Source organism: Notothenia rossii, assembly GCF_949606895.1.
Source record: "Notothenia rossii genome assembly, chromosome: 2".
Taxonomy (NCBI): Eukaryota; Metazoa; Chordata; class Actinopteri; order Perciformes; family Nototheniidae; genus Notothenia; species Notothenia rossii.
In genome coordinates this window covers 47323023-47350619 of record NC_136904.1, presented here as the reverse complement: position 1 = coordinate 47350619, position 27597 = coordinate 47323023, and the positions used below count along the sequence as shown (strand labels likewise).

At 40.4% G+C, this 27597-nt stretch overlaps 3 protein-coding genes and 1 long non-coding RNA gene across 4 annotated transcripts in view; 3 read left to right on the top strand and 1 right to left on the bottom strand.

The window, feature by feature from the left end:
* LOC307029621 (uncharacterized protein) overlaps positions 1-18127 on the top strand; it is a gene marked incomplete at its 3' end in the record, with an annotated part of 31099 nt that extends 12972 nt beyond the window's left edge. Inside the window, exons 2-7 of the mRNA XM_079665702.1 lie at positions 3272-3466; positions 13855-14017; positions 14815-15267; positions 15529-15596; positions 16098-16141; positions 18076-18127. Of these exons, the coding sequence (XP_079521828.1) occupies positions 3272-3466; positions 13855-14017; positions 14815-15267; positions 15529-15596; positions 16098-16141; positions 18076-18127 (975 nt within the window). The remainder of the gene's footprint in view (positions 1-3271; positions 3467-13854; positions 14018-14814; positions 15268-15528; positions 15597-16097; positions 16142-18075) is intronic.
* Positions 4918-7113, top strand: LOC307029335 (uncharacterized protein). The gene is made up of 2 exons (XM_079665203.1): positions 4918-5867; positions 6058-7113. Exons 1-2 carry the CDS (start codon positions 5049-5051, stop codon positions 6382-6384), a joined length of 1146 nt encoding a protein of 381 aa, XP_079521329.1. The 5' UTR covers positions 4918-5048; the 3' UTR covers positions 6385-7113.
* On the bottom strand, positions 8246-12768 carry LOC307027906 (uncharacterized protein; the record flags this gene model as incomplete). Its single annotated transcript, XM_079662600.1, has 5 exons — positions 12446-12768; positions 11455-12207; positions 10680-10892; positions 9730-9843; positions 8246-9145 (listed from the first exon to the last, which is right to left on the bottom strand). Exons 1-5 carry the CDS (start codon positions 12731-12733, stop codon positions 8246-8248), a joined length of 2268 nt encoding a protein of 755 aa, XP_079518726.1. The 5' UTR covers positions 12734-12768.
* Positions 18128-19189: 1062 nt separating the features above from the next.
* On the top strand, positions 19190-19741 carry LOC307028959. The gene is made up of 2 exons (XR_013805179.1): positions 19190-19426; positions 19694-19741. It is a non-coding gene; the product is annotated as an uncharacterized lncRNA (long non-coding RNA).
* The last annotated feature ends 7856 nt before the right edge of the window (positions 19742-27597 follow it).

Sequence of the window (27597 nt, the reverse complement as noted above, 5' to 3'; positions counted from 1 at the left end):
AAATCTTTGCTTCCACAGAAGTTCTTCAATTCAGTGTGATAGTAGACCACCTCAGATAGCTGCTCATAAAATTTCATAACAATCTGATGTGGAATTTCATAATAAAAGCTATGTAAAATGTGGAATTTGAACAGTGTTGCTCCTGATTTCAAATTTCAATATTTCCTAAAATCTTTGCTTCCACAGAAGTTCTTCGATTCAGTGTGATAGTAGACCACCTCAGATAGCTATTCATGAAATTTCATAACAATCTGATGTGGAATTTCAGAATAAAACCAATCCAAAAAGTGGAATTTGAACAGTGCTCCTCCTGATTTCAAATTGCAATATTTCCACAAATCTTTGCTTCCACAGAAGTTCTTCAATTCAGTGTGATAGTAGACCACCTCAGATAGCTGCTCATGAAATTTCATAACAATCTGATGTGGAATTTCAGAATAAAACCAATCCAAAAAGTGGAATTTGAACAGTGTTCCTCCTGATTTCAAATTGCAATATTTCCTAAAATCTTTGCTTCCACAGAAGTTCTTTGATTCAGTGTGATAGTAGACCACCTCAGATAGCTGCTCATAAAATTTCATAACAATCTGATGTGGAATTTCAGAATAAAACCAATCCAAAAAGTGGAATTTGAACAGTGTTGCTCCTGATTTCAAATTGCAATATATCCAAAAATCTTTGCTTCCACAGAAGTTCTTCAATTCAGTGTGATAGTAGACCACCTCAGATAGCTGCTCATAAAATTTCATAACAATCTGATTTGGAATTTCAGAATAAAAGCTATGTAAAATGTGGAATTTGAACAGTGTTCCTCCTGATTTCAAATTGCAATATTTCCACAAATCTTTGCTTCCACAGAAGTTCTTCGATTCAGTGTGATAGTAGACCACCTCAGATAGCTACTCATGAAATTTCATGTCAATCTGATTTGGAATTTCAGAATAAAAGCTATGTAAAAAGTGGAATTTGAACAGTGTTCATCCTGATTTCAAATTTCAATATTTCCTAAAATCTTTGCTTCCACAGAAGTTCTTCGATTCAGTGTGATAGTAGACCACCTCAGATAGCTACTCATGAAATTTCATAACAATCTGATGTGGAATTTCAGAATAAAACCAATCCAAAAAGTGGAATTTGAACAGTGTTCCTCCTGATTTCAAATTGCAATATTTCCTAAAATCTTTGCTTCCACAGAAGTTCTTTGATTCAGTGTGATAGTAGACCACCTCAGATAGCTGCTCATAAAATTTCATAACAATCTGAGGTGGAATTTCAGAATAAAACCAATCAAAAAAGTGGAATTTGAACAGTGTTGCTCCTGATTTCAAATTGCAATATATCCAAAAATCTTTGCTTCCACAGAAGTTCTTCAATTCAGTGTGATAGTAGACCACCTCAGATAGCTGCTCATAAAATTTCATAACAATCTGATTTGGAATTTCAGAATAAAAGCTATGTAAAATGTGGAATTTGAACAGTGTTCCTCCTGATTTCAAATTGGAATATTTCCACAAATCTTTGCTTCCACAGAAGTTCTTCGATTCAGTGTGATAGTAGACCACCTCAGATAGCTACTCATGAAATTTCATGTCAATCTGATTTGGAATTTCAGAATAAAAGCTATGTAAAAAGTGGAATTTGAACAGTGTTCATCCTGATTTCAAATTGCAATTTTTCCTAAAATCTTTGCTTCCACAGAACTTCTTCTATTCAGTGTTATAGTAGACCACCTCAGTGAGCTACTCATGAAATTTCATAACAATCTGATGTTTAATTTCATAATAAAAGCTATCCAAAATGTCCTATTTGAGCAGTGTTTCGCCTAGATTACAAGACAATCTGATTTATAATATGAGAAATAAATATTTGTTTTTTAGCTCAATGTTCAAAGATCATGTAAACTAATGTCTCAAAATTAGGATTTGATCATACTGACAGTTCTATTTTAATTTATTGCAGCGGACTTCCGGTCTAAGACCGGAGGTTATGTAACCGCAGTCTGCTGCTTGCTAGTTCATGGACGTCCATAAGAGAGAGACACATGTGTCCCTGTTGATGTGTGTTGTCTTTAATAAACAATGGCGGGAAGACGCCTAACTGAGGAATACATCTGTCTCCGAAATTTCCTGGGATCATTACAATATATATACCGTAAAAAAAAAACTTGTCTTATTCTGAAAACCGGAAGATGTTACACGCCAGTAAAGACTCGCCGACTTCATTTTTACCGTAAAACTCGCAATACGGACGCATTTTCAATTTTGGGACGGCTCACTTGACCAAGAGAAACGGAGCGTAGGCTCACTTGACCGCAGTCACAGGTTGCAGGTCGCAGGTTCAACGTCACACAGCACCCTAAAAAAAATCGAATGAATCTAAAACATCGATGAAATCATTACAATTCATACTATTGGACATACAACAAATGCATAAAAAAAAAAAACAGTAAATAGTTAAATATGCACAAAGATACATTTAAAAAAAGTATTATTCTTATCTTTTTTTTTATTATTGAAATGTAGCCTATACAGTTAAGTTTCATATGGGTGTTGACAGATGTATCCATAGATTTAGTTAATGTTGCCCTCAAAGTGCACAAGATTGATGCATTTAACTTCCCGGGGGCCTCCGGACCCCCCTAGAGGACATGAGGTCCACCCCCACTTAAAACATATTCACATGGATAGGATACTAAATAAATGTGCACACTTTTTATATAGTAACCTTTGTACCTCAGCAGGAGGGAGTTAGTTTATAAAGGTCCTTCACTGATCACTTAACTATCACGCAGCTGTGTGCAGCATTTACTGTAAGAATCACACATTTCTTCAATAATGCAGACTTAATAAATGACCATTCTTTGTTGATTCTGGCTGGAGTGTTAATTGACAGTAGTTACATAAGCTTCAAAATGAGCCACAACTGCGCGTGCACACATGCAGAACTTATAGAATTAGCAATACACCCCTGGTAATGATGATTTTAGTATTATTTTCTGTGATGATGGAGCATCAACTTTTGGATCAACCAGATATTGACAGATTAGGGTTGTCCATAACAGTCACTTTAAACATGTGACTGACTCTGTATAACATTGTTTTCCTTACTCTTGTGATTTTTGTTCATCCTATCTAAAAGATAAAAAAAACATGAGTTCATTGTTTTAACAAGATTTTTCACGATATAATAAAATACATGAATCCTGTAAACATTTGTAGTATAGTATTCTTATTTTTGGTATTCCCTGACATTATCTGTGTTTCTGTTACAGATGCCTACTCAAAAAGTGTGCCAGACATGCAGGCAAAGCATAGGAGTAGCAAGTAAAAAATGCAAACAATGTGGTGCCATCCAACCCTACAAAGAGAAACTCTCCAAGCAAAAAGAAAAGGTTGCACAGGAGTGGAAGGCCACGCAAAAGAAAAACCACAGTGTCAACAAAGTGTATGACTCGACACATTTACTGGTAAGCTTTTTTCTCTTGCAGATGTCAGTTATCATAAAAAAGTGTGTAAATAATCCCTGATCTTAATTTTTTTATACAAATTGTTAAATTACTTAATTGATTTATACTTTCCAACAGTCGCCCTCATTTACTTTTTAAAAATAATCCTAATTTCTTAATTAAGTTTATGTGAGAAGTACAGACTAGTGCACGATTACTGCACTTTAGGCTTGGGCGGTATTACGGTATACCAGGGTATTTCGAAATACCGTCGGTATGATTTTCAATACCGTGACGTCACAGACTGTGCGCCAAATCACAGATGCGTTTCATTCTATTACACTGACACGGAGTTTTGACAGGGACGACATTGATTGTAATGCACAGCACGCGCCAGCAGAGGGCAGGGGAGGGCAGTCCGTCTTTCCCGCTCTCAGAGCTCAGCACAGAGCTGAGCTGAGCAAGATGGCGGCAGCATTTGCCGGCCCCGAACTCGGACAACTAGTAAAAAAGAAAACTGCCTCTGCGCCTGTTTGGGACTATTTTGGGTTTACTCGTCGCCAGTGACTTCATCCAGCACAACGAGAGACAGAGGCACTTCTTTGGGAATGTTTAAGACGGGGTGAGTGAGTGTTGACATTTTTTAATCCTATGCAACTGGTTGATGGTTTTGTAGTCGAGGTCGGACGGTTTTAAAAACGAAAGCATTTACGTGCTAAACATTCACGCGAGTAATCCAATGAATCAAATGGAAATAAGGTTTTTAACACATGCACGGAATAATATTGCCAAACTAGTTAGTGAATATAGCAAACTTTATTCAATAAGTCAAGTATTTACTCCCGGAAAATGTTTATGTATGATGATATATTGTTAACTTAGCTCACTATGGAAACAACGTCGGACATCTACAAACGCGTCCTGTATCCGATCTCAAAATGTGCCATTTGCACAATGTGTCAGGTCTGCAGCCCTTGTTTTGCACTTGCGCGCACGTCGCGGCACTTTGCGAGCGTCTACCGGCTCGGGCTGCATTTTACACCGAACATATAATATACCGTTCGAAACATCTATTTGCCGCCGAACGCCACCTCACTCAAGTCGACCCAAGTCATACCGTCAGTGGCGGCTGGTGGAAAATATTTTTGGTGGGGCTGTTGATATAGTGAGTAAAAACATTTTTTGGGGGAGAAATTACCCCTTAAATTGGGACTGATACCGTCATATACCGTATACCACGGTATGATGTCAGCAAGGTATGACGGTATGAAAAAAATGATACCGCCCATGCCTACTGCACTTCATGTAATGTGTTAAGCAAAATTGTTGTCACCGTTGTATTTAAATCTGTAAAGGCATAACACATTTTTTCGAACTGATGTTAGATAGTGTTTGTACGGAGCCCCCAAGGGGACATGGAGAAGAACAAAAAAAAAAAAATGTTTTGCGAGATATCGCAAAACCTTTGCGAGATCTCGCAATACTTTTGCGAGATCTCGCAATACTTTTGCGAGATCTCGCAATACTTTTGCGAGATCTCGCAAAGGTTTTCATTTCGCTCAATGTACTTCCGGGTCAGTTCAGCGACACAGAAACCACAACAATGGAGCAGTTAATCGATTTTTACTTTGAGCTTGGCTTAAAATATAAAGACATAACATCAGTGCTTGGCAATAGGCACAGGTTTATCATAAGTGAAAGACACCTCAAGAGGAAACTCCGAGCGAGGGGACATGCACGTCGACATGTATACTCTGAGCTTGCGGTCCTGGTGGATTTCATTCGCAACCAGTTGCAGTACTCTGGGCAGCTTCATGGGTACCGCTGGATGTATGCAAAATGCAGAGTGCATGGACTGCGTGTGAGGAAGGAGGATGTGCGCTTGGTACTGAAGGAGCTGGATCCCAGAGGAGTGGCATTAAGGCAAGCAGGACGACTCAGACGAAGGCGTTACTTCTCCAAAGGGCCAAACTTCATCTGGCACCTGGATTCGTATGATAAACTGAAGCCATATGGCATTTGTATAAATGGATGTATCGATGGGTATTCAAGAAAAATTATCTGGCTTAATGCCTACACAACAAGTAGTGACCCAAAGTTGATTGGGGGATATTACATGGAAGCAGTGCAGCGTTTAGGGGGCTGCCCTAGACTGGTGAGGGGCGATCTTGGAACAGAAAATGGCTATGTTCGAGGCATTCAGCGTTTCCTCGTACCTACTAGCCCAGACGGCACCCATGAAAGCTACTTGGAGGGAGCCAGCACCGCCAATCAACGAATCGAGTATTGGTGGGGTTTTCTTCGCAGAGAGTGCGCGGAGTTTTGGATGTGCTTATTTGGAGACCTCAGAGACAACGGGCATTTTGATGGTGGATTTCTGGACAAAAGCCTCCTTCAATTTTGTTGCATGGGACTCATCCAGGTGAGTTAATACATTGTGTGTATGTGCTGTGCGTGTGAGTTAGAGGAGAGAAAAAGAAAGAGAGGAGAGAGTGAAGGACACAGACAGAGGGCGGGGTTGGTGGTTATGTGTGAATGCCATAATGTTGTTCTCTATTTAAGTTGATGCGTATGTACAGTTCTTACTAAATGTATTACATTCTTTTTAACAGGATGAGTTGGATGACACTGCACAGGTTTGGAACGCGCACACCATCAGGCCGTCGAGAAACCTGAACGTCCCCAGCGGTCGGCCAAATGTGATGTATGCTGTGCCTGACCTTTACCGGACAAGAGACTACCTTTCCCCTGTTGAAGATGAACACGTTCAACTGTGCAAAAATGAATGTGTCTTTCGGCTGGCCATACCATGTGATCCAGATGTGTACGAACTATGCCACATCTTTATGGGCGAGTCCCATCTGACTCCACCAACAGACCCATATCAGGCTGTGAACTTGTATATGCACCTAAGAGAGGCCATCAGTGCATCTCTCTAAATCATATACCGTGACATTGGAACTCACCGTCACCGCACTGCTTGTTTGTTTCTGGGAGTATATAGCTCTTATGCCTGTAGTTTCTTTCACAAAGTAGTAATGCTACTCACTGCATTTGCTTGATGAACTTAGGTCATGTGTGTGCATAGCTCATATAATTAATTTGAAATCCTATCTTTAAGTTGACTAAGAATTTAGAATATGTCAGTAAAGTCTAAGCTGTTGAATATTTTAGATTCTGTAGACACCAGTCCTGTTAAGGTGTTATGAACTGTAAGATGACTCAAATACTGCCTTGTCAACATCACTCCCCCCTTTTATATACATGTGATGGCATGACCCTGTCCTCACTGTGCAGCTCCTTCAGTGACAGGCTGCTGCACCCCCGCTGTCTCAGAGAGAGGGAGCAGCGGTCAGACTATATAACCAGTACAGCCCCTAGTAGACCCCCCCCCCACACACACACAATAACAGACTATAACACCCCCTGTTGTTAAATACCAACCATGTGCAATATATATATGCTGTTAATAACTGTGCAATATATACCTATAAACTTTTACAGGATGTGTATTTTGTAAATTGTCTAACTTTGTTTAAATTATAATTTGTTTATCTTTAATACTTTTTTATGCATGCTTCTTAGGTAACATTAAGCTGTCTTTGGCTCTTTTCTGCTGTAACAATGTAAATGTCCCCTCTGTTGGACTAATAAAGGTATTCATTGGGTGAGGCGTGTGGCGCAGTGGATATAGCCTTGTTATGGGGATCAGATGGTCAGAGGTTCAAACCCCACTGCATGTCGTTGTGTCTAGGCAAGACACTTCACCCCAAATTGCTCCTTGTCCACAGTATTGAGTATGTAAGTCGCTTTGGATAAAAGCGTCTAACCAGTAACATGTAATGTATTCTGATTCTGATGTGTTTTCGAACTGTGAAACAAAAATAGTGTGTGTGAAAATGTATAGGACTTTAGTAATGCTAGAACCAAGTAGTACGAACATCAAGTTACATGTAATTAACAGAAAACACAGTGATGCCTGTGTTGACAGGCACTTTAATGTCAGAAAGGGGTAGAAAATAACAGCACAAGCTGATCTTTTAACAGTGTGGAAATATTAATAATAATTTTGTATTTTTATCAAGTGTGAAATCCTGGCTTGCAACCCTGATTCAATTTAAAATGTGCCTAATCAGTTTGGTTTGTCAATTTATTAAGACCAATTGAGAAATAAAAAAATAAAACATTGCACATTATGTATACGTCACTTCATATGCACATCTACATACACACGATTTCTGTTTCTAAAGAAAATAGCATTGAGTTATAATTCGGTGCCATGTTAAGATGGCAGTAAATGAAAGTGATATGTTGGTAATATTATTTATACATTCTGAGGGCTTGTAATTAGAGGGTAGTCTTTTCAGGCCACATTTCACACTTTCAACATCACCTTTTTGTAAACAGGATCTAACAACTATTTACACATTAAATTTCAAACATTTTTTTTCTGAGAGTTATCAAAAAGGACTGACTCTTTAACACCATAACATCAACAATTAACAATTCGACCAGTGACGGACAACACCGTTTAGCTTTCTTAGCTGCAAAAAAACCACACTTAATCTCAGCCTCTAAACTGGGTTACGATCAAACTGACAAAAATGAAAACTGCAGTCATTCTCAAAGCATATTAAAAAAAAAGTAATATCCTTGTTAAAGCAGAAAATAGAATTGCAGACTGCTCATTACACGGTTCAGTGCATCAGTTGTTTCAATGAAAAAAAAAACACAAAAATATCAAATCAAAATAATATTCCAAACTGTTACTATCAGGCCTGATAATGACTGCTCTCAAGTTCAAAGGATATCCATTTCAAAGTAGTTGCTGGACAGGATATTGTCAAACTCCGTGCGAAATTCAGGGAAAGAGCTGTAGGTACACGGTATTTCAAGGATAGCTCCACAGGTATGAGCAACAGGCCTTCTGCTGAGCCCAGTTTCAGCATTAAAGCACACCCCAATTCTGTCAACACATATGACAGAAGAACCAGTGCAGAAACGCAGGATTTTTTCAGCTTTGGCTTGGTCAGCATTTTTCACATATCGTTGGAGGTGGTTGAAAGTGGTCTGTTCTCTCTGAGACAGCACCACGTTGGTTGTTTCAAACAGTTGGGACACTCTTCTGCCTGTGGCTTTCTTCTTCTCATACAGAGACAACACACTGTCCTTGTCAGGCAGTTTCAGCTGTACAAGTGACATGGGTGTCAAGAAGCAATCGACGATATACTTTGGCTCTTGGAGAATGGCTTTATGAGCCATTGTTTCGATGGCAGGCTCCATGTTGTTCTTTGCCGGTAGGAAATGGGAACCCATCCTTGTGAAAAGGTCGAGCAAGTCCTCTTCATCACTCTCCTCCATTGTGCCCTGGAGAGCCTTCTCCACAGCTGATCTCTCAACAGGAGAGAGGTAGTTGAGAAACGATGTCATCAGGATGTCTACATCAACGGAGTCGACTCCATGAATGCAGGCTAAAATGAAAGCCTTTGATAGCCTCACTGGCATGACACCATGGTCCAGTAATCCTTTCACCCAGATCCGTCCAACTGCTTGCCATTCAGCCTCACAGAAATCTGGCCTCAGCCTTGGAACTCGCTCTGCTTCCCCTTCACACGTTTCAAGAAATTGCTCCCAGAATGCAGTGTAAACCTCCCTTGATACTCCATTATCATCAATAGCTTTTTCATTTACAAAGTCCATCTTTAGAGTCAAATGTATTATGCTACTGTCCATAAATACAGCCAAAAGATCTTCAACAACCTTTGTCCTGTGAATTGATGCACATCGCGTGCTCTCTGGATTTCCTGAGCCTTCAGCTGAGGTTGATGGGGATAGTTGGCTGCTCGAATTTAAAAGCAAATCCTGTAGTAGAAGAACGAATCATACAAACACACACAAAAAGATTGGTCAATGAATGAAGCAGAGGCCAAAATGTCCTAATTGTTTAAATGTTGAGTATGAATCAAGGTCCATATAATATTGGATTCTATGTTTTTCCAATAATGCAACTCAAAAGCTATTTTTTACAAGACCTTCTTTCCAACTCCACCACACCTCCAGTTTATAACACAGACTTTCTATTTGTTGTCTCCAATTCAAAGCCGAGGTAACACTGAAAACTTCAGTATAAAAATCATCAAAGTTACTTTTTTTATACCTGACCGAGCTCCTCCAGAGCTCTCAGGACAGTATACAAATGTTTTACAGGCCACAGTTATGTGAAATCTTACAAGACCGGTAGTTTAAAGGATGTGTTCAGGGTTTCTTGCAGTGATGCATCTTACCTGTAATGTTTGCACTGTATCCTCATGTATGGACACATGTGCCGAAGGCAGGCCAAAATCAGAGGACAAGGGGAGTAGTAAATCCTGCATTGGTACTCCATTCATCTCCGCACTCTGAAGGATGAATTAAGTATGTTATTAATTGACAGCAGACACTTTGAAGTCTTAGACGTTGTTGCAGACCGTAATTTACAAAAGTATTTCCGTAATAGTCTTCAACATCATCTTCTATTTAAAACCAGAAATACTTGTACGTGTTTATAAAAACTACTGCACAATCACAAGTCAAAAGGACTCTGTTGCTTTCCACTTCTACTGCAGCTTGCTAAATAACACCATTTATTTTAATACAAGTTGTACATGACTTTGCTATACCACTATACACAACAAATGGTAGTTTGATATAGAAATTATCGCAAAAAAAGGAGAATTGTGAAGTTGTGCATGCCACCATGAGTTATGAGCTTATGAGCAAAATTAAAATCTTTGTGGAATTCCACAGGTTTTCATCAGGTCTTGTTTGGTTTGTTGAAATGTGAAAGGTTCTAAAGCAGCATAAACTATTAAATGTTAATCAATATGCTGTGGCAAAATGAAGCTCTAAATATACAAGGGGTGAGCTAACATTTCAGTAAGTACAGTAAGCGTTTCACAGCACTGTAGGTTATTTCATTCGTGTGTCCAAAGAATAATCGGGGAACAGAATACATATGCCATAAAAATAAAAGGACATGGTACATTTTTTTCAAAGTAGGAATGCACATTTGACTTTTTCTATAAATTGAATCGAATTTACTGACTATTGAAATCCAACAAAAAACTACAGTATGTAATTGATTGAATTGAAGTAGCAATACATTTCTCAATCTTTTCTGTGTTTACTGGTTTGGTTTTAATACATATATTTGCATTTCTACCCCCTTACCCAAACACTTTCCTGATCACATTACCTGAGTGACATCCTCATGTGTGACGTCATTCCATTTTATCACAACTATCTCATCACCACCTGCTCCCCAAAGATCATCTTCCGGATCCCATACAAGTGTATCTGCCTCGTCTGTTGGGGTTGAATGGGAGCGATGTGATTGCCTTGGACCTTCTGCTGTCACAGTGTCAGAGGTTGATCTTTGTTTTTTGGATCTTGGTTGTATCTGGAAATGCTACAAAAAAACAACTTTTGTTGTCAGCAGTAATTTGTAATAATGGCAGGGAGAAAAACATGTTTCACAATTAATATCAAATGGTGTGCAAAAAAATACATATGACTACACATTAGCCTATTAAGCATAAAGGTACTGTGCAATAACTTTTAGATATTCTTCAATCTTCCCTCAGAGTCTCTAAGATAAGTGATATGTTTCAAAGCATTACTAATAAAAGTATGAAATAGCAAAAAAATATGCAACAAAAAGAAATGTATGCATCTGACCACACATGTCAACAACAAAGTCCTGGAAAAATTGAAACATACAGAGGTGAAAGTATGTTGGTAACGCCTTGGACAAAAGCGTGTGCTAAATAGCCCTACCATAACTATAGCTATGTAGAAAGTTGCTGACTAACTGTGGTGACTGATGGCACACAATGGAACCTTTCTGTTTTATGAAATCCATGTACATCATTTCTTTATTTAGTTATTACCTGAAGTTTAATCTTCAAGCACTATCTCTTTCCATCTGTCCCTGTCATTAAAGTGACTTTATATTTCCTACTGCCACAAACCTGATCGCTATTGTCGCTGTCAGATGAATATCCATGTTCTGGCAGATCTGTAATCAATTCATCTGCATCAACAGATCCATGTGAGTCTGCTCCCTCAGTGATGGCAACAGATGAATCTGCAGATAAGGAATCTTCTCTAACTGTTTCTACCTCAGATGGGGATTGATCTTTTGGGTGGGCTTCTTCTTTTGTGGATATGTAAAATCTAAGCAGCTTCAGTTTAGTTTGTTCATAAAGTCTGCCAACAGTGTCATCTGAAGGGATCTGGTTTCTTTTAAAATCACAGACATCAAAGGTGAAGTCTTCAACTCGCCCTTTTGTTGAGTGGCCATTTGGGAAGAATAGCTTCTTTCCCATTTCCAAAAGCTGAGCAACAGTTGTTGTTTTTTCCACCGATGCATGTCTTGTTCCCCCGCCATTGCAGGTCCTCACTTGTTGGTATTCCTTATTGTGAAAATGAAGCCATCCAATTTCAATCTTCCTGGTAGTCTTTTCTGCTGCGTTATTTCTTCGTCTTGACATCCCTTCACCTTCTTTTTGAAACACACCTGATGCACCACACAATGCTCCTTTTGTTTTTGATTTACTTTTCCGTGCTCCTATTTTATCTCTTAATGTCTGTAGAAGAGTTTCTTTATCTGTGCTGCGCTTTGTTTGTTGACAGAAGGAGAGGACAGCTACTCGGTCACCATATGAAGTGATATACTTTGCCATTTGTTCATCATTCATGATGGTTAGCACTGCCTTGTCAACCTGCAAAAATAAAATAACTAATACATTACCAACAACCACTAGCTTGCTACCTAGCACCCTAACACTTAACTTGTAAACAAACGGCGCTTATCAAATTCAGAATTCAGCATTAAACGTTTTACAGAAGGATTTTTTAACTGCCATGCTACCTCCATATTACTTATAAAGTGTTTGACTTTTCCAGGCTCTGTGCTGTTACGGTAACTTATTCCGTGAATTGAATGAATGTTCTACGCACCTTGTCACTTTGCATTTTCATGATGTCCTCTTGTGGGACCTCTCTCGAGCGAAGAAAGCTTTCCAAATCCTCCTCCATGACTCTTTCATCTGTTACAAGCTGCCCCAGAGTACTGTAGGTTGCCAAACTGAACCGGCCGGAAGTACATTGCGCTAAACGAACATTTTTGCGGGATAAAGTATTGCGAGATCTCGCAAAAGTATTGCGAGATCTCGCAAAGGGGTTTTGCGAGATCTCGCAAAACATTTGCGAGATATCGCAAAGGTTTTGCGATATCTCGCAAAACATTTTTATTTATTTTTTCTTCCCCATGTCCCCTTGGGGGCTCCGTATGTTTGTACTTGCAAGCACCCAGTTTTAGTAAAACATTATTTCTTAACCAGAAGTAACATAGTTCAGGCCAGTGGTAATTCCTAGAATCAGAGCTTCAATGTACATGTTTTTCTAATTATATCTTACAAAAAAACCTGCATTTTGGTGTTTTATATTTTATTTTGGAACTTCATAGTATGGAAAACACATAATTATGTGACTATGGTTTCCAAAAGTAAAATAAATGAAATATCATATACATTTTTGAATAAATGGTAAAACCAAGAATGTCACAGAATCAAAACCAGCCCATATTAATATAGTGCTTGAAAGACAATCAAGACCTGGAAAGAGTTAGTATTAATAAAGAGGCCCTTAAAAGCACTTTCATTAAGCTTACCAGAGTCTCTGACTTTGAGCCGTGTTCGAACAGTCATTTCAAAATTCCCCTGTTACACCAGCTTTACATCTGAAGTGCTGTTAATGCAGAACTTTGAACCTGAAATTATATAGGTTATAGCTTGCTGACATGTTTCAAAGCTAAATGTAGCTTATTCAGATATCTGAATGTGAGAGTTAAATGGACCCATATTAGGGATGCCAGAAACTGACCATGATCAAAATCGGACAGCCCTGGCGAATATTAATCGATTATTCGCCGCCGAATTCAAACTAAGCCAGGAAAAAAAAGAAAAACATAAATAATAATAAAAATAGGCTATATATAAATAAAATCGAATTTTAAAAATAATTTTCGATTATGGAGACTATAAAGAATATTCGAAAAATAGAATAATCGCTGGCATCCCTAACCCATATAAAAAGAACTATGCCCATGTAAAAAAAACTCAAAGTGAACCCGAGCTCGATAAACTTCTTTTTTTTTTACAGTTCTTTTTTAGGGGCACCCCTAAAAGGGGTCTAAAATCACACCTGGTTAATTGTGGGGTGCCTTCCTCAATGTGCACACGTATCACATCAGTGCATTTTTCACTTAGGCAAAATAAATGGAGTTATAATGGCTTTAGGTGTGTGATGATGTTTAGAGCTGTTGTGTACATAATATTTCTTGTTTTTTTGTGTCCATTGTGTTCCAGCTCCACAAATGGAAAATGTTAGATCGGCGTCCCATCCTCCTTCTTGCCAAGAGAGGCACAAATGGTTTTGTGGCCGATTGCATCTGTCCATGGCAAATCGAGACAGAAGATGGTAACAATGCACTTGTTACCATAAAGAGGATTTACGAAAGCCTTATTAATGGTAAAGTATACAAATCTGCATGCTATATTTCAGCAATGTATCTGTTAACATTTTTTGTAAATTAATGTAAAAAAATGTGAATCACTGTTTACCAAGTAGTAAAAATATGTCGTTATGTCTTGTTTTGTCAGTTAAAGGGCCCATGTCATGCTTTTCTGGTTATTACCCGTCCCCTTGTGTGTTATGAAGCTTTTCCTGCATGTAAACGGTCTGCAGAGTCACAAACCCTCAAAGTACACCCTGTAGCGAGTAAAACTCTAACACAGAAAATACCTGTCTATGCTGCTCTTTTTCAAAAAAAAATCTTCCTGAGTATAGTGACGTAACGGGCATAGTGACGTACCGGCTCACACACACTCACTCAGCCTTATCTTTTCTCAGCCGAGGCTCCGTGGATCTCCTCACGCACACACGCACTCACACTCACAGCCTGGATGTGAGTGTGTGTGTGTGTGTGCGCTCAGGCTGAGTTCCTCGCTGTCTCGCAGACCCCACGCAGCAACCAGGAAACAACACCAGTAATCCAGCTCACACTGTCTGCTCCTCGAGCCTCAAAGGGCGGAGCAGCGAGCCCCCCAACGTCCCGCCAACACGGCACCCAGACCCCACGCAGCATTCTCATCTGTTTGTCCTTACTGGTGTCATTTCCTGGTTGCTAACAAACGCCATTGTAACACAGAATCACTGATGTTCCGCTGTTTCATTTTTAGCTGTAATTACTCAGACTATAAATGTATATGGCGGATTATACTTGGTCATTTATTCACCATGCGTCTACTTTTTTTTCTTCTCAATAGTGACTTTGGCAGTTGAACCTGAGGGCCCTTCAACCACACAAGCAGAAATGGCCGCAGACCCAGGATCAGACTTGTCTGTACCTCTTACCACCGAGACTGACACTGAGTTCACTCTCTTCCTCACTCCTGTGTCCTCCGGCCTGACTCCTGCTCTCTCCTCCGGGCTGACTCCTGCTCTCTCCTCCGGGCTGACTCCTGCTCTCTCCTCCGGCCTGACTCCTGCTCTCTCCTCCGGCCTGACTCCTGCTCTCTCCTCCGGCCTGACTCCTGCTCTCTCCTCCGGGCTGACTCCTGCTCTCTCCTCCGGCCTGACTCCTGCTCTCTCCTCCGGCCTGACTCCTGCTCTCTCCTCCGGCCTGACTCCTGCTCTCTCCTCCGGGCTGACTCCTGCTCTCTCCTCAGTGTCTTCCTCACAGAAAAGAAGACCAACGAGGAATAAAGTGGCAATTAATGGTATGTGCGGGTTAATTAGTAATTATCTTATTTACATCGACTGAAACTGTGTTTGATTTTGCACATTGAATTAGTTAAAGAGAGAGAAAACAATCATCGGTACAATTAGAATACACCACCTTTTGTTTTGTTTAAGACTTTGCAGTATCAAAAGTCTCAGTGCCATTTTGAACAGTTTAATTGAGCACAATGTGATGTTAGGCAATGTTTAGGAGGTTATTGCTGAACTTCAACTTATTACCATCTTTTAATTCCTTGCAGAATGTCCCATTCATCAAGGGTCAGACACTTTCCCCTACAAAAAACTACTGAGGGAACGAATCAGGGAGGTTTGTTTAGAAAATATTTTTAAATAAATAAACAATGACAATAATGTTTCCGTGGAACCAAGTCTTATCTTATTGGATTTTCATATACTTTGTTTAAAAGGAGTGTTTCAGTCTTAAGCATGACTGCTAATGTAAATATTGAAATTACAGTAACAATAATTTATTATTAATTTAAGGTTGAGGTACTTGTGTAATGCTTCATGTCGCATTAATGCATCATGTCCAGCCATTTATTTGTATATTACATTTTTTCTTGTAATCCTTTGTAGGTGAATTCCTATTCTTGGCAGTACAAATATTTTTTTAAATAATAATAGTATTCCAAAATATTAAACTGATGGGGAAAATGCTATTGACTATGTTACAGTCCTTCATATGTTTGAGTTAATCTTACCTACTATGATTTCAAATTATAATTTGATTTCACTGGACTTTTTGTATTTACATGTATGACATTTGAAAAAAATGAAGTTTACCTAAAATCTGTGTTTCTTTACTCAGGGCCATACCGAGGTGTTGGTGCAGTGGCAGTCTTGCTCTGGATGGTATGTATCTAATCTGAAGTTTCCTTCAGTGTAGCTGATGGGTCTGGCAGAACAGGGGCCACAAAGTAGTCTTACCAACCAACTTCATCAACCCTGAGATCACTAACTTAAACATTTTGGGTTCCTCAGCAGTAAATTGAATTTAGTTGATCACATGGGGGTGGGGAGCCATGTCATCAATGGCTCTATCAGACGTTTGCGCCATAAAGTAAGACATCCAAGTTCTCTGCCCTTCGTCATTCAGACATCGCGCCCTAGAAACGCTGTCTGATTGTAACACATAAGCAGGGAAGTAGCCTACATTGAAATAGAAATTAAAATATACAATAGAGTTTATCATTGATCAATATCACTAAAGGTTAAATGATTGATATGTGAGGCTGGATGGTATTTGATCTCTTTTGTAATTACTGACTTGTTACATTTGTTCTTAACAATTATACTATAAGTATAGTTGGTAGTAATAAGTAGTATTATTTCTGTGTGCAGTATTGCAGGCAGTTGTCTAAGTTTAGTGCTGTATGTTTGGGCATTGATAAGACAGCAAATTCAAAGAATTGGTCAAATGAAACATTGACTTTGAAATAAAAAATGTACCTTGTATTATATATGATGTACGTGTTATATATAAATATATACATTATACTGCACTTTCATCATGATATTTTTGAGTGACTTAGTATATCTTCTCATTTGAAATAGCATTGTCAACATACTGTAGAACTAGGCCTGTCACGATAATTAATTTTGTTGGACGATAACATTTTCTGGAAATTATTGCGATAAACGATAATATTGTCGGCACCGTTTTAAGACCATTTTAGACATAATGATAATATATAATAATAATTCAAGTACATCCTTTCAAACATAACTTTTTATTGAACATTCAACATTGCAAATGAAATGTGAAATAATATTAAAATATATAAATTAATAAATAAAACAAATTAATTAAATTATAATAAATTAATTAAATCACCCACAACCAAAACAATAAATTAAATAGTCAGGCTGGAAAACAGAGCTCTCTCTCTCTCATATATATATATATATATATATATATAAATAAATAAATAAATATGAGCACACATTATCTCACAAGCAAAAAAAAACTCCTTAAAACAACAGTCAAGTGTACAGTCCACTGTCAAAGGCCCAGATGCCTCAACAGGCCATATCCAAATCTGTTTTTCTAAGTTTTCGAGCAAGGAACACCAACATGTTTGCATTGTCGGGCGGGGCGGGGGCTCTCCATCTCCAGCTGCCGTGTTAGCTCCCAGCTGGGAACGGAATGGGGTGGTTGTGTTTTAGGTGGTTTAAAATGCGTGGTATTGCCTGCTTTTGTCGCTACCTTTTTTAAACCAATGCGACACACCGCCCGGCTCATTCAAGTCCGTAGGTTCGCCTCGTTGATTTGGTTTGAATCCAAAATACTGCCACACCGGAGAATCGAGATGTGTCGTTAGGTTTTGTAAAAAATTCCATTTCACTTTAAATTCCCCGCGAGTAAGTCACACGTTGTCTCCCGCTTGTCGCTATATTATTAATTTGGCTGCTACGCTGCTGCACGTGCAGGCGGAGTGTCCTGACCTGGCTGTGTGTCAGCCCCGCCCCTCACAGCGCGCCTGGCAGCCACAGCGCTCCAGGCTAAATTGCTGGTCACATCTTTATGTAAACGGCAATTTATCGAGCTCAGAAAAGTTATCGAGTCCATTTTTATTTATCGTACGATAAGTCAATTTATCGATTATCGCGACAGGCCTATGTAGAACTACATATTCCAAAAAGTAATACTTTTTGATGTGTCAGTATTGTCATACTGATATTCTGTACAAACTGTGAAGTCCACTGAGACAAATGTAACATTTGTGATATTGGGCTATATAAATAAACATTGATTGATTGATTGATTGACTGTTTCTGTTTTACAGTGGGGCGAAGTGGAAAAATTCCTGGGAGCCAAAGGAAAATTTTTCCAGTTAAATATGGCTGACTTTTTTTTTTCTACTTTGGAGTAATAAAATACATATAAAAAAAAAAAATCTATGAAAGTGTTGTGCCTATTTGTGTTCTTATGTTATCAGTGAGCTGAAGCCAAGACAAATACAAATATGTTTTAAGTGTATCCATACAAACTCATTCTCTAAAACTGTCATGATTGGTCTGTTGTGAATGACACCCATGAGGAAAAAGGTCCTATACATTATATCACATCGGCAGGGCTGTGATGTGATGAGGCCCTCGCGAGCGTCGACGGGGGGGTGGTGTGTAAACCCTGGACACACCAAGCCGATTACAGCTAGTGGAGCCTCGCAGCAGAAACTGTGGCGCGCTCAATTGCGCCGCATTTGCGCATCAGATGAGGCTCCCTCCACAAGATGAGGGCGAGAGGCAGACGCAGTCTGTGTGATCGGCGTGTATGGAGGGGCGGGCCTGCACATCGGGATATCACAGACTGGTGCATACATTGTACAGGCGGCAATTTGAAATGGAACGCAGCCCACACACGGCAGACAAACCCAAACACTTTTGGAACACGCCACCTCCAGACACATTAACATGCACTCCCCTAACTTTCCCCTAATCTGACATTGTATTTCGTTCCATAACATATAAATATACTGTTCACCCATGTGAAACACAGACACTGAAACCAAAATAATTTACAAACATGTAAAAATCTTTCATATGCGATGGAAACTTCTGAAGCAATGGAAACAGGAGTCAGAGAGACACGAGGAGAGCAGGAACTTTGATGGCAAACTGATGGTTTATTCACAAGACATGTTGTGTGCCACGAATTGACACAAAAGATGCCAAATCAATTCTGAAGATCTCTACCCCAGACCCATATTTAGCTAGTTCTGAGAGAAGAATCAACATTGTGCATAACAAGATAAAACCAACACCTCTATCAGCTGACGCCAATAGGCAGGAACAGGGAGACAAAACACTGAGAGCACAGTAGCCAAGGCTACAGGTGCCTGTGCTCAGTCAGGACAAGTCCTGGGGGGTGTAACTGCCTCTGTGTCAGTCAGCGCAGTATTTCTGAGTTATTTATTTTGGTAGGAACCAAAGTTCTCTAAGGCGGAACCTTTGTTTTTATATTGCCTGTTTCCGTCAGGACATACTTTAGCGTAACACTCATCCGAAAAGTCCGCTGATTTAGTACATGTTTTTCAGTGCTGATGCATCTGCAAAATAGCTCTTAGCATCAAGATAAACAATCGTACAGAGTAATACCAAGCTACACAATTTTCCTCATGCAATGCAGCTACTAAGGTATATTTTGCTGACGTTTTTTGTGTGTGTTTTCTGTTCTTGTTTGTATTAAATTGTTTTTATACAGCTAAGGGCTAACACATGTTGGGCTTAGTTAGATTGGTCTTTGTGTTTTGTTGAATTATATGTAACCAAAGTGTATTGTGTATACAGTAGCCTAATTGAAAGTGACGACATTACCAGGACAATGTTGGGATATTACTGTATGTTTTGTTATTATTTTGACTAGTGATTATTGTATTTGTGTATTATGTTTTTTGATTACAGTTTTCACGGTCTGGATGAACCAAATAAATCCTGCCAGTAAATTAAAAACTCGTTGCTGTCGTCTGTACTGAGGGAATTACAGTGAAAACTTAACTGCTCACGAAGACAGCACCAAAGAGCAGTGAATGACAACAGTAAGGCAAGTAAGATGTCCCGAAATGGCGAAGAGCACACAATTGCAGATGTACATTTCCCAGACATGGAGTCACACGCACCTGACAAGACAGAGTGTGTGCACGAGCACAGCTCAACCGTGCAGCCACAAGCGACTGAAGGCATCATAGTGGACAACCCCGCTTCCTCAGAAGAGCCACCATTAGGCCAAAGAGTCCGCAGAATGACGGAAAAGGGTCAAGAACAGCATGATGAGCAAGTAATAAAGGTTGCACATCGGTTCAGTGTGTGCTATGAGAAGTGGAAGGATGCCACTAAAGAAGCTAACCAAGCGCTGAGTGGAAAGTGCTCAGACAACCTGCTAGATGGACAAATTACTAAAGTACGCAATACCTCTAGGAGTCTAAATGACGTTTATGACGATTGGAAATGCCTTGAGGTTCCTGACCTTAACACACGTCGCAAAATTGACACCTGTGAAACAGTAACAAAGAAGATGGTTAAGGATGCAATGGACCTTATAGATGCAAGGGAGGAAGCTACAGCCCATAGGCATACTACAAGTCAAAGACATGAAGAACATCGAGTCATTGAAGAGGTAATGTCTGTAGCCTCAGGAAGGACAGGCATTAGCTCTCGCCACACTAAGTGCTCCTCTGCAAGCAGGAATAGTGCAGCTGCTGAGGTTGCTGCCAACAAAGCCACCTTAGAAGTACAGCTGGAGCAAGAGCATTATATTAAAGAGCTTCAGAGACTGGAAGTTGAAGCCGCTCAGCTAAAAGCCAAACAAGAGGCTGAAAATGCAGAGAGACAAAGAGTGCTAGAAGCCAAGCGCAGAGAACTAGATCGATTGGAGACTATTAAGAAGCTAAAGGCTGCCGAGGCACGACAGCAAGTATATGACCAGAGTATACATTCATGTCCGGCAACTAAGGGCGACGGCTCAGATGAAGAAATAAATTATCTTCTCCATCGTGGCTCTGTGAAGAAAGAAGAGGAAGTCAAGCCTCAAACTATAAATGATCTTCTCCATCGTGTCTCTGTGAAGAAAGAAGAAGAAGTCAAGCCTCAAACTAGCCCGCTGCGGCACCATTTTACACCACCAGCTGGAGCATAAGCAAGGCAAGAAAACAAATATGAAGATGGCACAACAGCTCTCGTCAAAGCGCTCGCAGAAGCCATCAGTGCGAGTCGCATTCCTCTACCTGAACCTACAGTGTTCAGTGGTGACCCACTCCGATTCAACGACTGGAAAGTGTCCTTTCAGACGCTCGTTGACAGGAAGAACATACCAGCTGAAGAGAAGATATATTATCTACGCAAGTATGTGGGTGGATCTGCTAAAAGGGCCATAGAGAGCTACTTTTTACTTGGCACAGAGCCAGCGTATTATGCAGCATGGGACATCCTAGAAGAGCGATACGGCAATCCATTCCTCATCGCCAAGGCCTTCAGAGAGAAGCTCGACGCGTGGCCCAAGATAAGCTCCAAAGGCAGTATGGAACTTCAAGAACTCGCCGACTTCCTGCGCTGCTGTGAGGCAGCCATGTCTCAGATCAGAGGTCTTGAAATACTTAATGATTGCAACGAGAACCAGAAAATTCTCTCTAAACTCCCAGACTGGTTGACTTCAAGGTGGAATAGGAAAGTCATAAAAGCAGAAGAAGACACTCACATGTTCCCGAGCTTCAGCCAGTTTGTCAAGTTTCTCACACGTGAAGCTAAAATCGCTTGCAGCCCAATAACATCTCTTCATGCTCTTAAGCCAAGTGAAAGGATTCCAGACAAGAGTGTAAAGAGCGGAGGTCCTGGAGCAAAGGTGTTAGCAACCACCTCAGATGAGAAAGCCGTCGTCACAAGCTGTGTCTTCTGTGAGAAGGCAGGACACAGTCTACAAAGGTGTTACAAGTTTATGCAAGGGACAATCTTGGAGCGAATCAAGTTTGTTCAAGAAAATAAATTGTGTTTTGGCTGTCTCAATTTTGGCCACCGATCTAAAGATTTTAGAGAAAGAGACAGCTGCGACACCTGTGAGAGAAGACACCCAACTTGTCTTCATGACGATCGCACCAAGGAAGAAAGGATGTCTACAAGATCTGACAGAGCAAGGTACAGTGACAAAGACAAAGAAGAGTACAAAGAAAGGAAGAATGAACAGTCACAAGACCAGTCAGAGAGACCATCACGTGAGGCGACGGCACTTAGAGTCATCCAGAATGTTGGAGACACTCATACCTCCACAATAATTCCAGTGTGGGTGTCATCTACAAGTGTGCCAAGTCGTGAAGTTCTGGTGTACGCACTCCTTGATACACAAAGTGACACAACCTTTATCCTTGACGAGACAGCGAAGGCTCTCAATGCTAAGAGTGAACCAGTTCAGCTAAACCTCTCCACGTTGGCTTCAAGAAACACAATCGTGTCCTGTCGGAAGCTAGCTGGTCTACAAGTTAGAGGTTTTTATTCAGACAAGATAATCACTCTTCCAGTGACTTACTCAAGAGAGTTTATCCCTGCAAACAGAGACCATATTCCCACACCAGATACGGCGAAAGCATGGCCTCATCTTGAACACATTGCAGATGAGATCGCTCCTCAGCAAAGCTGTGATGTCGGCCTGTTAATTGGCTACAACTGTGCCCAAGCCCTCGTTCCAAGACAAGTGGTGCCTGGTGAGGAACACCAGCCGTTTGCACAGAAGACAGACTTGGGCTGGAGTGTAGTGGGATATGGCAACCGGTGTCTCAACTATGGAGATGCAATTGGAATAAGTCACCAAGTCATGGTGAAGCAAGTGATGCCAGGTCTACCGTCCTCTTCAGACCTCACAAAGGAAGTGCACTATGTCTGTAGAACACAGATCAAAGAAGTTCTCTTACCTGCAGATGTCATCAAGATGCTGGAGTCTGACTTCGTTGAAAGAGCGTCGGAGACCAGCCCCATCTCTCAAGAAGATCTAAGGTTCCTGTCAAAAATGGAAAAGAGCATCAAGTTAAAGAGCGACGGTCATTACGAAATGCCGCTGCCATTCAAGAAAGAAAGACCTAACTTACCTGATAATAAGATCTGTGCTATCCATCGTCTCAGGTGCCTAGAAAGAAAGCTGAGAAGAAACGACCAGTACTACAAAGACTACAAGACCTTCATGGATGAGACCATAAGACGCGGAGATGCAGAAAAGGTCCCGGAGGAAGACATCCACAAAGCTCCAGCTTGGTACATTCCGCATCATGGGGTGTATCATCCACAAAAGCCTGGGAAGATACGCGTTGTCTTCGATTGCTCCGCCAAGTACCAAGGAACGTCCTTGAACGACCACCTCCTGACGGGTCCTGAGTTGACAAACACCTTGGTGGGAGTTCTGTATCGCTTCCGAAGAGGTCCTGTGGCAATCATGTGTGACATCGAACGCATGTTTCACCAGTTCCATGTTAAGGCAGAAGACCAAGATTACCTGCGGTTCCTTTGGTGGGACAATGGAGATCTCGAAAGCCAACCTTCCATCTATCGGATGAAGATCCACTTGTTTGGTGCAGCATCGTCACCTGGCTGTGCCAACTATGGGCTGAAGCATGTCGCTGCTGAAGGACAAGGAAACTTTAGTGACGACACCATAAAGTTCATTCAACGGAACTTCTACGTTGATGATGGATTGTCAAGTGTAGCATCTGAAGACCAAGCGATCCAACTGGTGAAAGAAGCAAGAGAGCTTTGCAGCACAGGCAAACTCCGGCTGCATAAGTTTATCTCTAACAGCAAGAAGGTCCTAGACACAATCCCAAAAGAAGAATGTGCTGCAGCTGCCAAAGACAAGGACATGGCACTGGGTGAACTGCACATGGAAAGAGCACTCGGTGTGCAGTGGTGCGTGGCTTCTGATTCATCCAGTTCAGAGCCCCTGACACCAAACCACATTTTGACCATGAAGTCCACGATACTCGCTCCACCTCCTGGGAAGTTCGTCAAGGAAGATCTATACCTACGCAAGAGATGGCGTCGAGTTCAATTCTTATCCAACCACTTCTGGACAAGATGGAAGAAGGAGTACCTCCTGAGCCTCCAACAGAGACAGAAGTGGACCAAAGATCGCAGGAATGCAAAGGTCGGCGATGTTGTACAAGATGATACTACACCACGTAACCAGTGGAGGATGGCAAAGGTTATCGAAGTGTACCCAGGAAAGGATGGGAAGGTGCGAAGACTCAAGTTGCTCATCAGCGACTCAACCCTTGATGAGAAAGGAAAGCGTATCTCCAAACCTGTCCACCTGGAAAGGCCCATCCATAAGACGGTGACGCTGATGGAAGCAGACTGAAGACTCCGGCCTCTCTCTTTCTTTTCCTCCCCTCTCTCTCTCTATCTGTCTCACTACAGGTGCAGTCATGGTGATCGTTCTCTGGGAAGCCAAGGACTGAAGTTTAGTTTTTTGTTTATCTTTTCTACGCAGTATGTTGTCTCTCAATATTTGAAGAAAATCATATACATGTGATATGTTTTGGTGGGAGTGTAACTGCCTCTGTGTCAGTCAGCGCAGTATTTCTGAGTTATTTATTTTGGTAGGAACCAAAGTTCTCTAAGGCGGAACCTTTGTTTTTATATCGCCTGTTTCCGTCAGGACATACTTTAGCGTAACACTCATCCGAAAAGTCCGCTGATTTAGTACATGTTTTTCAGTGCTGATGCATCTGCAAAATAGCTCTTAGCATCAAGATAAACAATCGTACAGAGTAATACCAAGCTACACAATTTTCCTCATGCAATGTATATATATATTATATATATATATATATATAATAAGGTATATTTTGCTGACGTTTTTTGTGTGTGTTTTCTGTTCTTGTTTGTATTAAATTGTTTTTATACAGCTAAGGGCTAACACATGTTGGGCTTAGTTAGATTGGTCTTTGTGTTTTGTTGAATTATATGTAACCAAAGTGTATTGTGTATACAGTAGCCTAATTGAAAGTGACGACATTACCAGGACAATGTTGGGATATTACTGTATGTTTTGTTATTATTTTGACTAGTGATTATTGTATTTGTGTATTATGTTTTTTGATTACAGTTTTCACGGTCTGGATGAACCAAATAAATCCTGCCAGTAAATTAAAAACTCGTTGCTGTCGTCTGTACTGAGGGAATTACAGGGGGTATACCACGAAACTGGTTCAACCTAACCTGGATATGTTTGACTTAGCCGGTTGGCCTAATCCAAAACATACGCCCTCTCGCTAAACGGCACTACGACACAGGTTATCAAGTGGATCGCTCAAGCCAGCCGTGTCCTATCTAGTTAGGTGCGCGTTCACATAAAAGGGGTAGTATTTGGAGCATTCGACCAATCACAAACATGGAGAAGCGTACTGACAGCGCAGCGCGTCATACTTCCTGAATGAAAAGTCAACTATATAATTAGACAAATATGAAGACTTTAAACATCCATGACTCAAACACTTTATCCAGGATAAAAGCCACATAGCTGCACCTGCAAGGTGAACACAGCTGGTAAAAGAAAAAGTGTTTGAATGCGTACATTAACAGGTTTATGATATGCCCCGTCTAAGACACGATCTGACTTTAATTACATTTGACTCGAGTGTTTCGTAATGTGTTGCTTAAAATAATACTTCTGCATACAGTATGTGACACTGTAAGTGTTGCACGGCCAGATACGGCTCAGCTGACTCAGATAAGGAAATATATGATACATTATGATGTGATGCCGCGGACTGTACTGTTACTTTGATCCAGTTACTTATGTTGTGGCAGATATTTAATTAAGCTTTCTTAACGCTAATGTTATAATAGTCAGATTGCTCTGAAGATGGGAGGTGATATTCTATTAATGTTCACATTCACACGTGAACACGTTTGGTTCTATGCAAACTCAGTAATATCCATTGTGATACAGTTATAAGGCCTTCACAAGAGACTGTCAGTGGAGATTAAAGGGGATCAGGAGCTCACGTCTTCTCAGAGTCCTTGGTATCTGGCTTGATGATTGTCTCACATTTCTAAACTTCATGTCAATAACCTGCTTAAAAAGCTGAGGGTTAGGCTAGGTTTCTTCTACAGGAACAAGTCCTGTTTCTCTGCTTGAGGCCAGGAAAAGGCTAGTCACTGTGACCTTTTGACCTGTGCTGGACTATGGTGATTTGATCTATATGAATGCACCTGCCAATTGCCTGGTCAAGTTAGATGCTGCGTATCACAGTGCACTGAGATTTGTGACAAACTGTAAAGCATTAACCCATCACTGTACCCTGTATGCAAGGGCTGGTTTGCTTTCACTAACTGTACGGAGGCTCAGTCACTGGTACATTTTTATATACAAAGCCATGTTAGGGAAACTTCCATCTTATATCTGCTCCCTGATCTCACGGAAAATTGTAAGTGGCTACTGCCTGAGATCGAATGCTTTGGTTTTATTAAATGTGCCAACTGCTAGGACTGTCTTAGGGAAGACAGCTTTCAGATGCGCAGCTCCTCTGTCTTGGAATAGTCTGCAAATTAAATGGAAACTGAGCAATCTGGTGCCACTAAATGTTTTTAAAGCTCGGTTGGATGCTACTCAATCGGAAGCTATTGGTACCTGTTTATGTGGATAGTTATGTAAATGATGCTGTATGATGTCCTTTTGTTGTTCTGTTTATGTTTTTATGTTTCATGTGGAACCTACTTGAGCAGTTCTCCCTTGAAAAAGAGATCAATGATCTCAATGGGATACACCTGTATAAATAAAGGTTTGAAATTAAATGAAATGAGAGTCATCATCATCATGTTCTCTCTGCTGCTGCTGCTGCTGCTGCTGCTGCTGCTGCTGCTGCTGGCAGCTGGAAGTGAGTCAACACTTATTATACTGCTGTTTAACAGGATAATCTGTCATATAACTTTTTTTTGTATTTGTACAGGTGTGAAGTGTGAACAGTTGACACAGCCAGCCTCTGTGACTGTGCAGCCAGGTCAACGTCTGACCATCACCTGTCAGGTCTCTTATTCTGTTAGTTAATAATAATAATAAAATTCAATAACGCGCTTTAACCACTAGGTGCCCGTCTATCAGCTGTGCACCGTTATGGTGTAAATACTGTCTATCTACCAATTGGATCAAATATAAAAGTCAGCCGAATTACTGTTGATATTGCAAGGAGACATATTGTGTGAAAATAAATCTAAGATGTTGTTAAATGGCTGATATATTTGTGATCCACGTCACGTTTTCAGTTTTGGCGGCAGTTCTTCCTGTTTGTATAGAAGTCTTCTCATCAGGGCTCTATAAATAGATAACTACGGCAGATATGTAATATGTAATGCAGCCGAACCATGTATTACAATGCCGTTATGTGATTAGCTCCAAAGAGAAAAGCAAGCAAACTCGGAATAAAGTATTATTATTTTTTTTTTAAATGTTTTCGGATTTCACATCGCATAAACACCATTTCCCAACGTGCATTGCGGCTAAACCATGAATCACCGAGCTGAGGATCTTGGTTATGGCTAGAAAGGATCCGTCTTGTGTAAAACTCTCGCGAGAGTTCGGCTGAATGTCACGTGGCTGAATGTTTACGTTTGGCAGGCAGCCTTTCAGTTAGGATCGTTAACATCAGTTGGCCACAGCAAATGATGGTGAGAAGCTAAACTATCTATTAATTATGTCAATGACAGGGAGTGTGATTGTTGAAAAGTGGTCTTGCTGGTGTTCAAAGAAGAATGACAACACTGTAGATCACCAACACTATGGTTTATTTTTTATTCACAGGCAAGTCAACGTTGTCGCAGTAAAAGTCCCA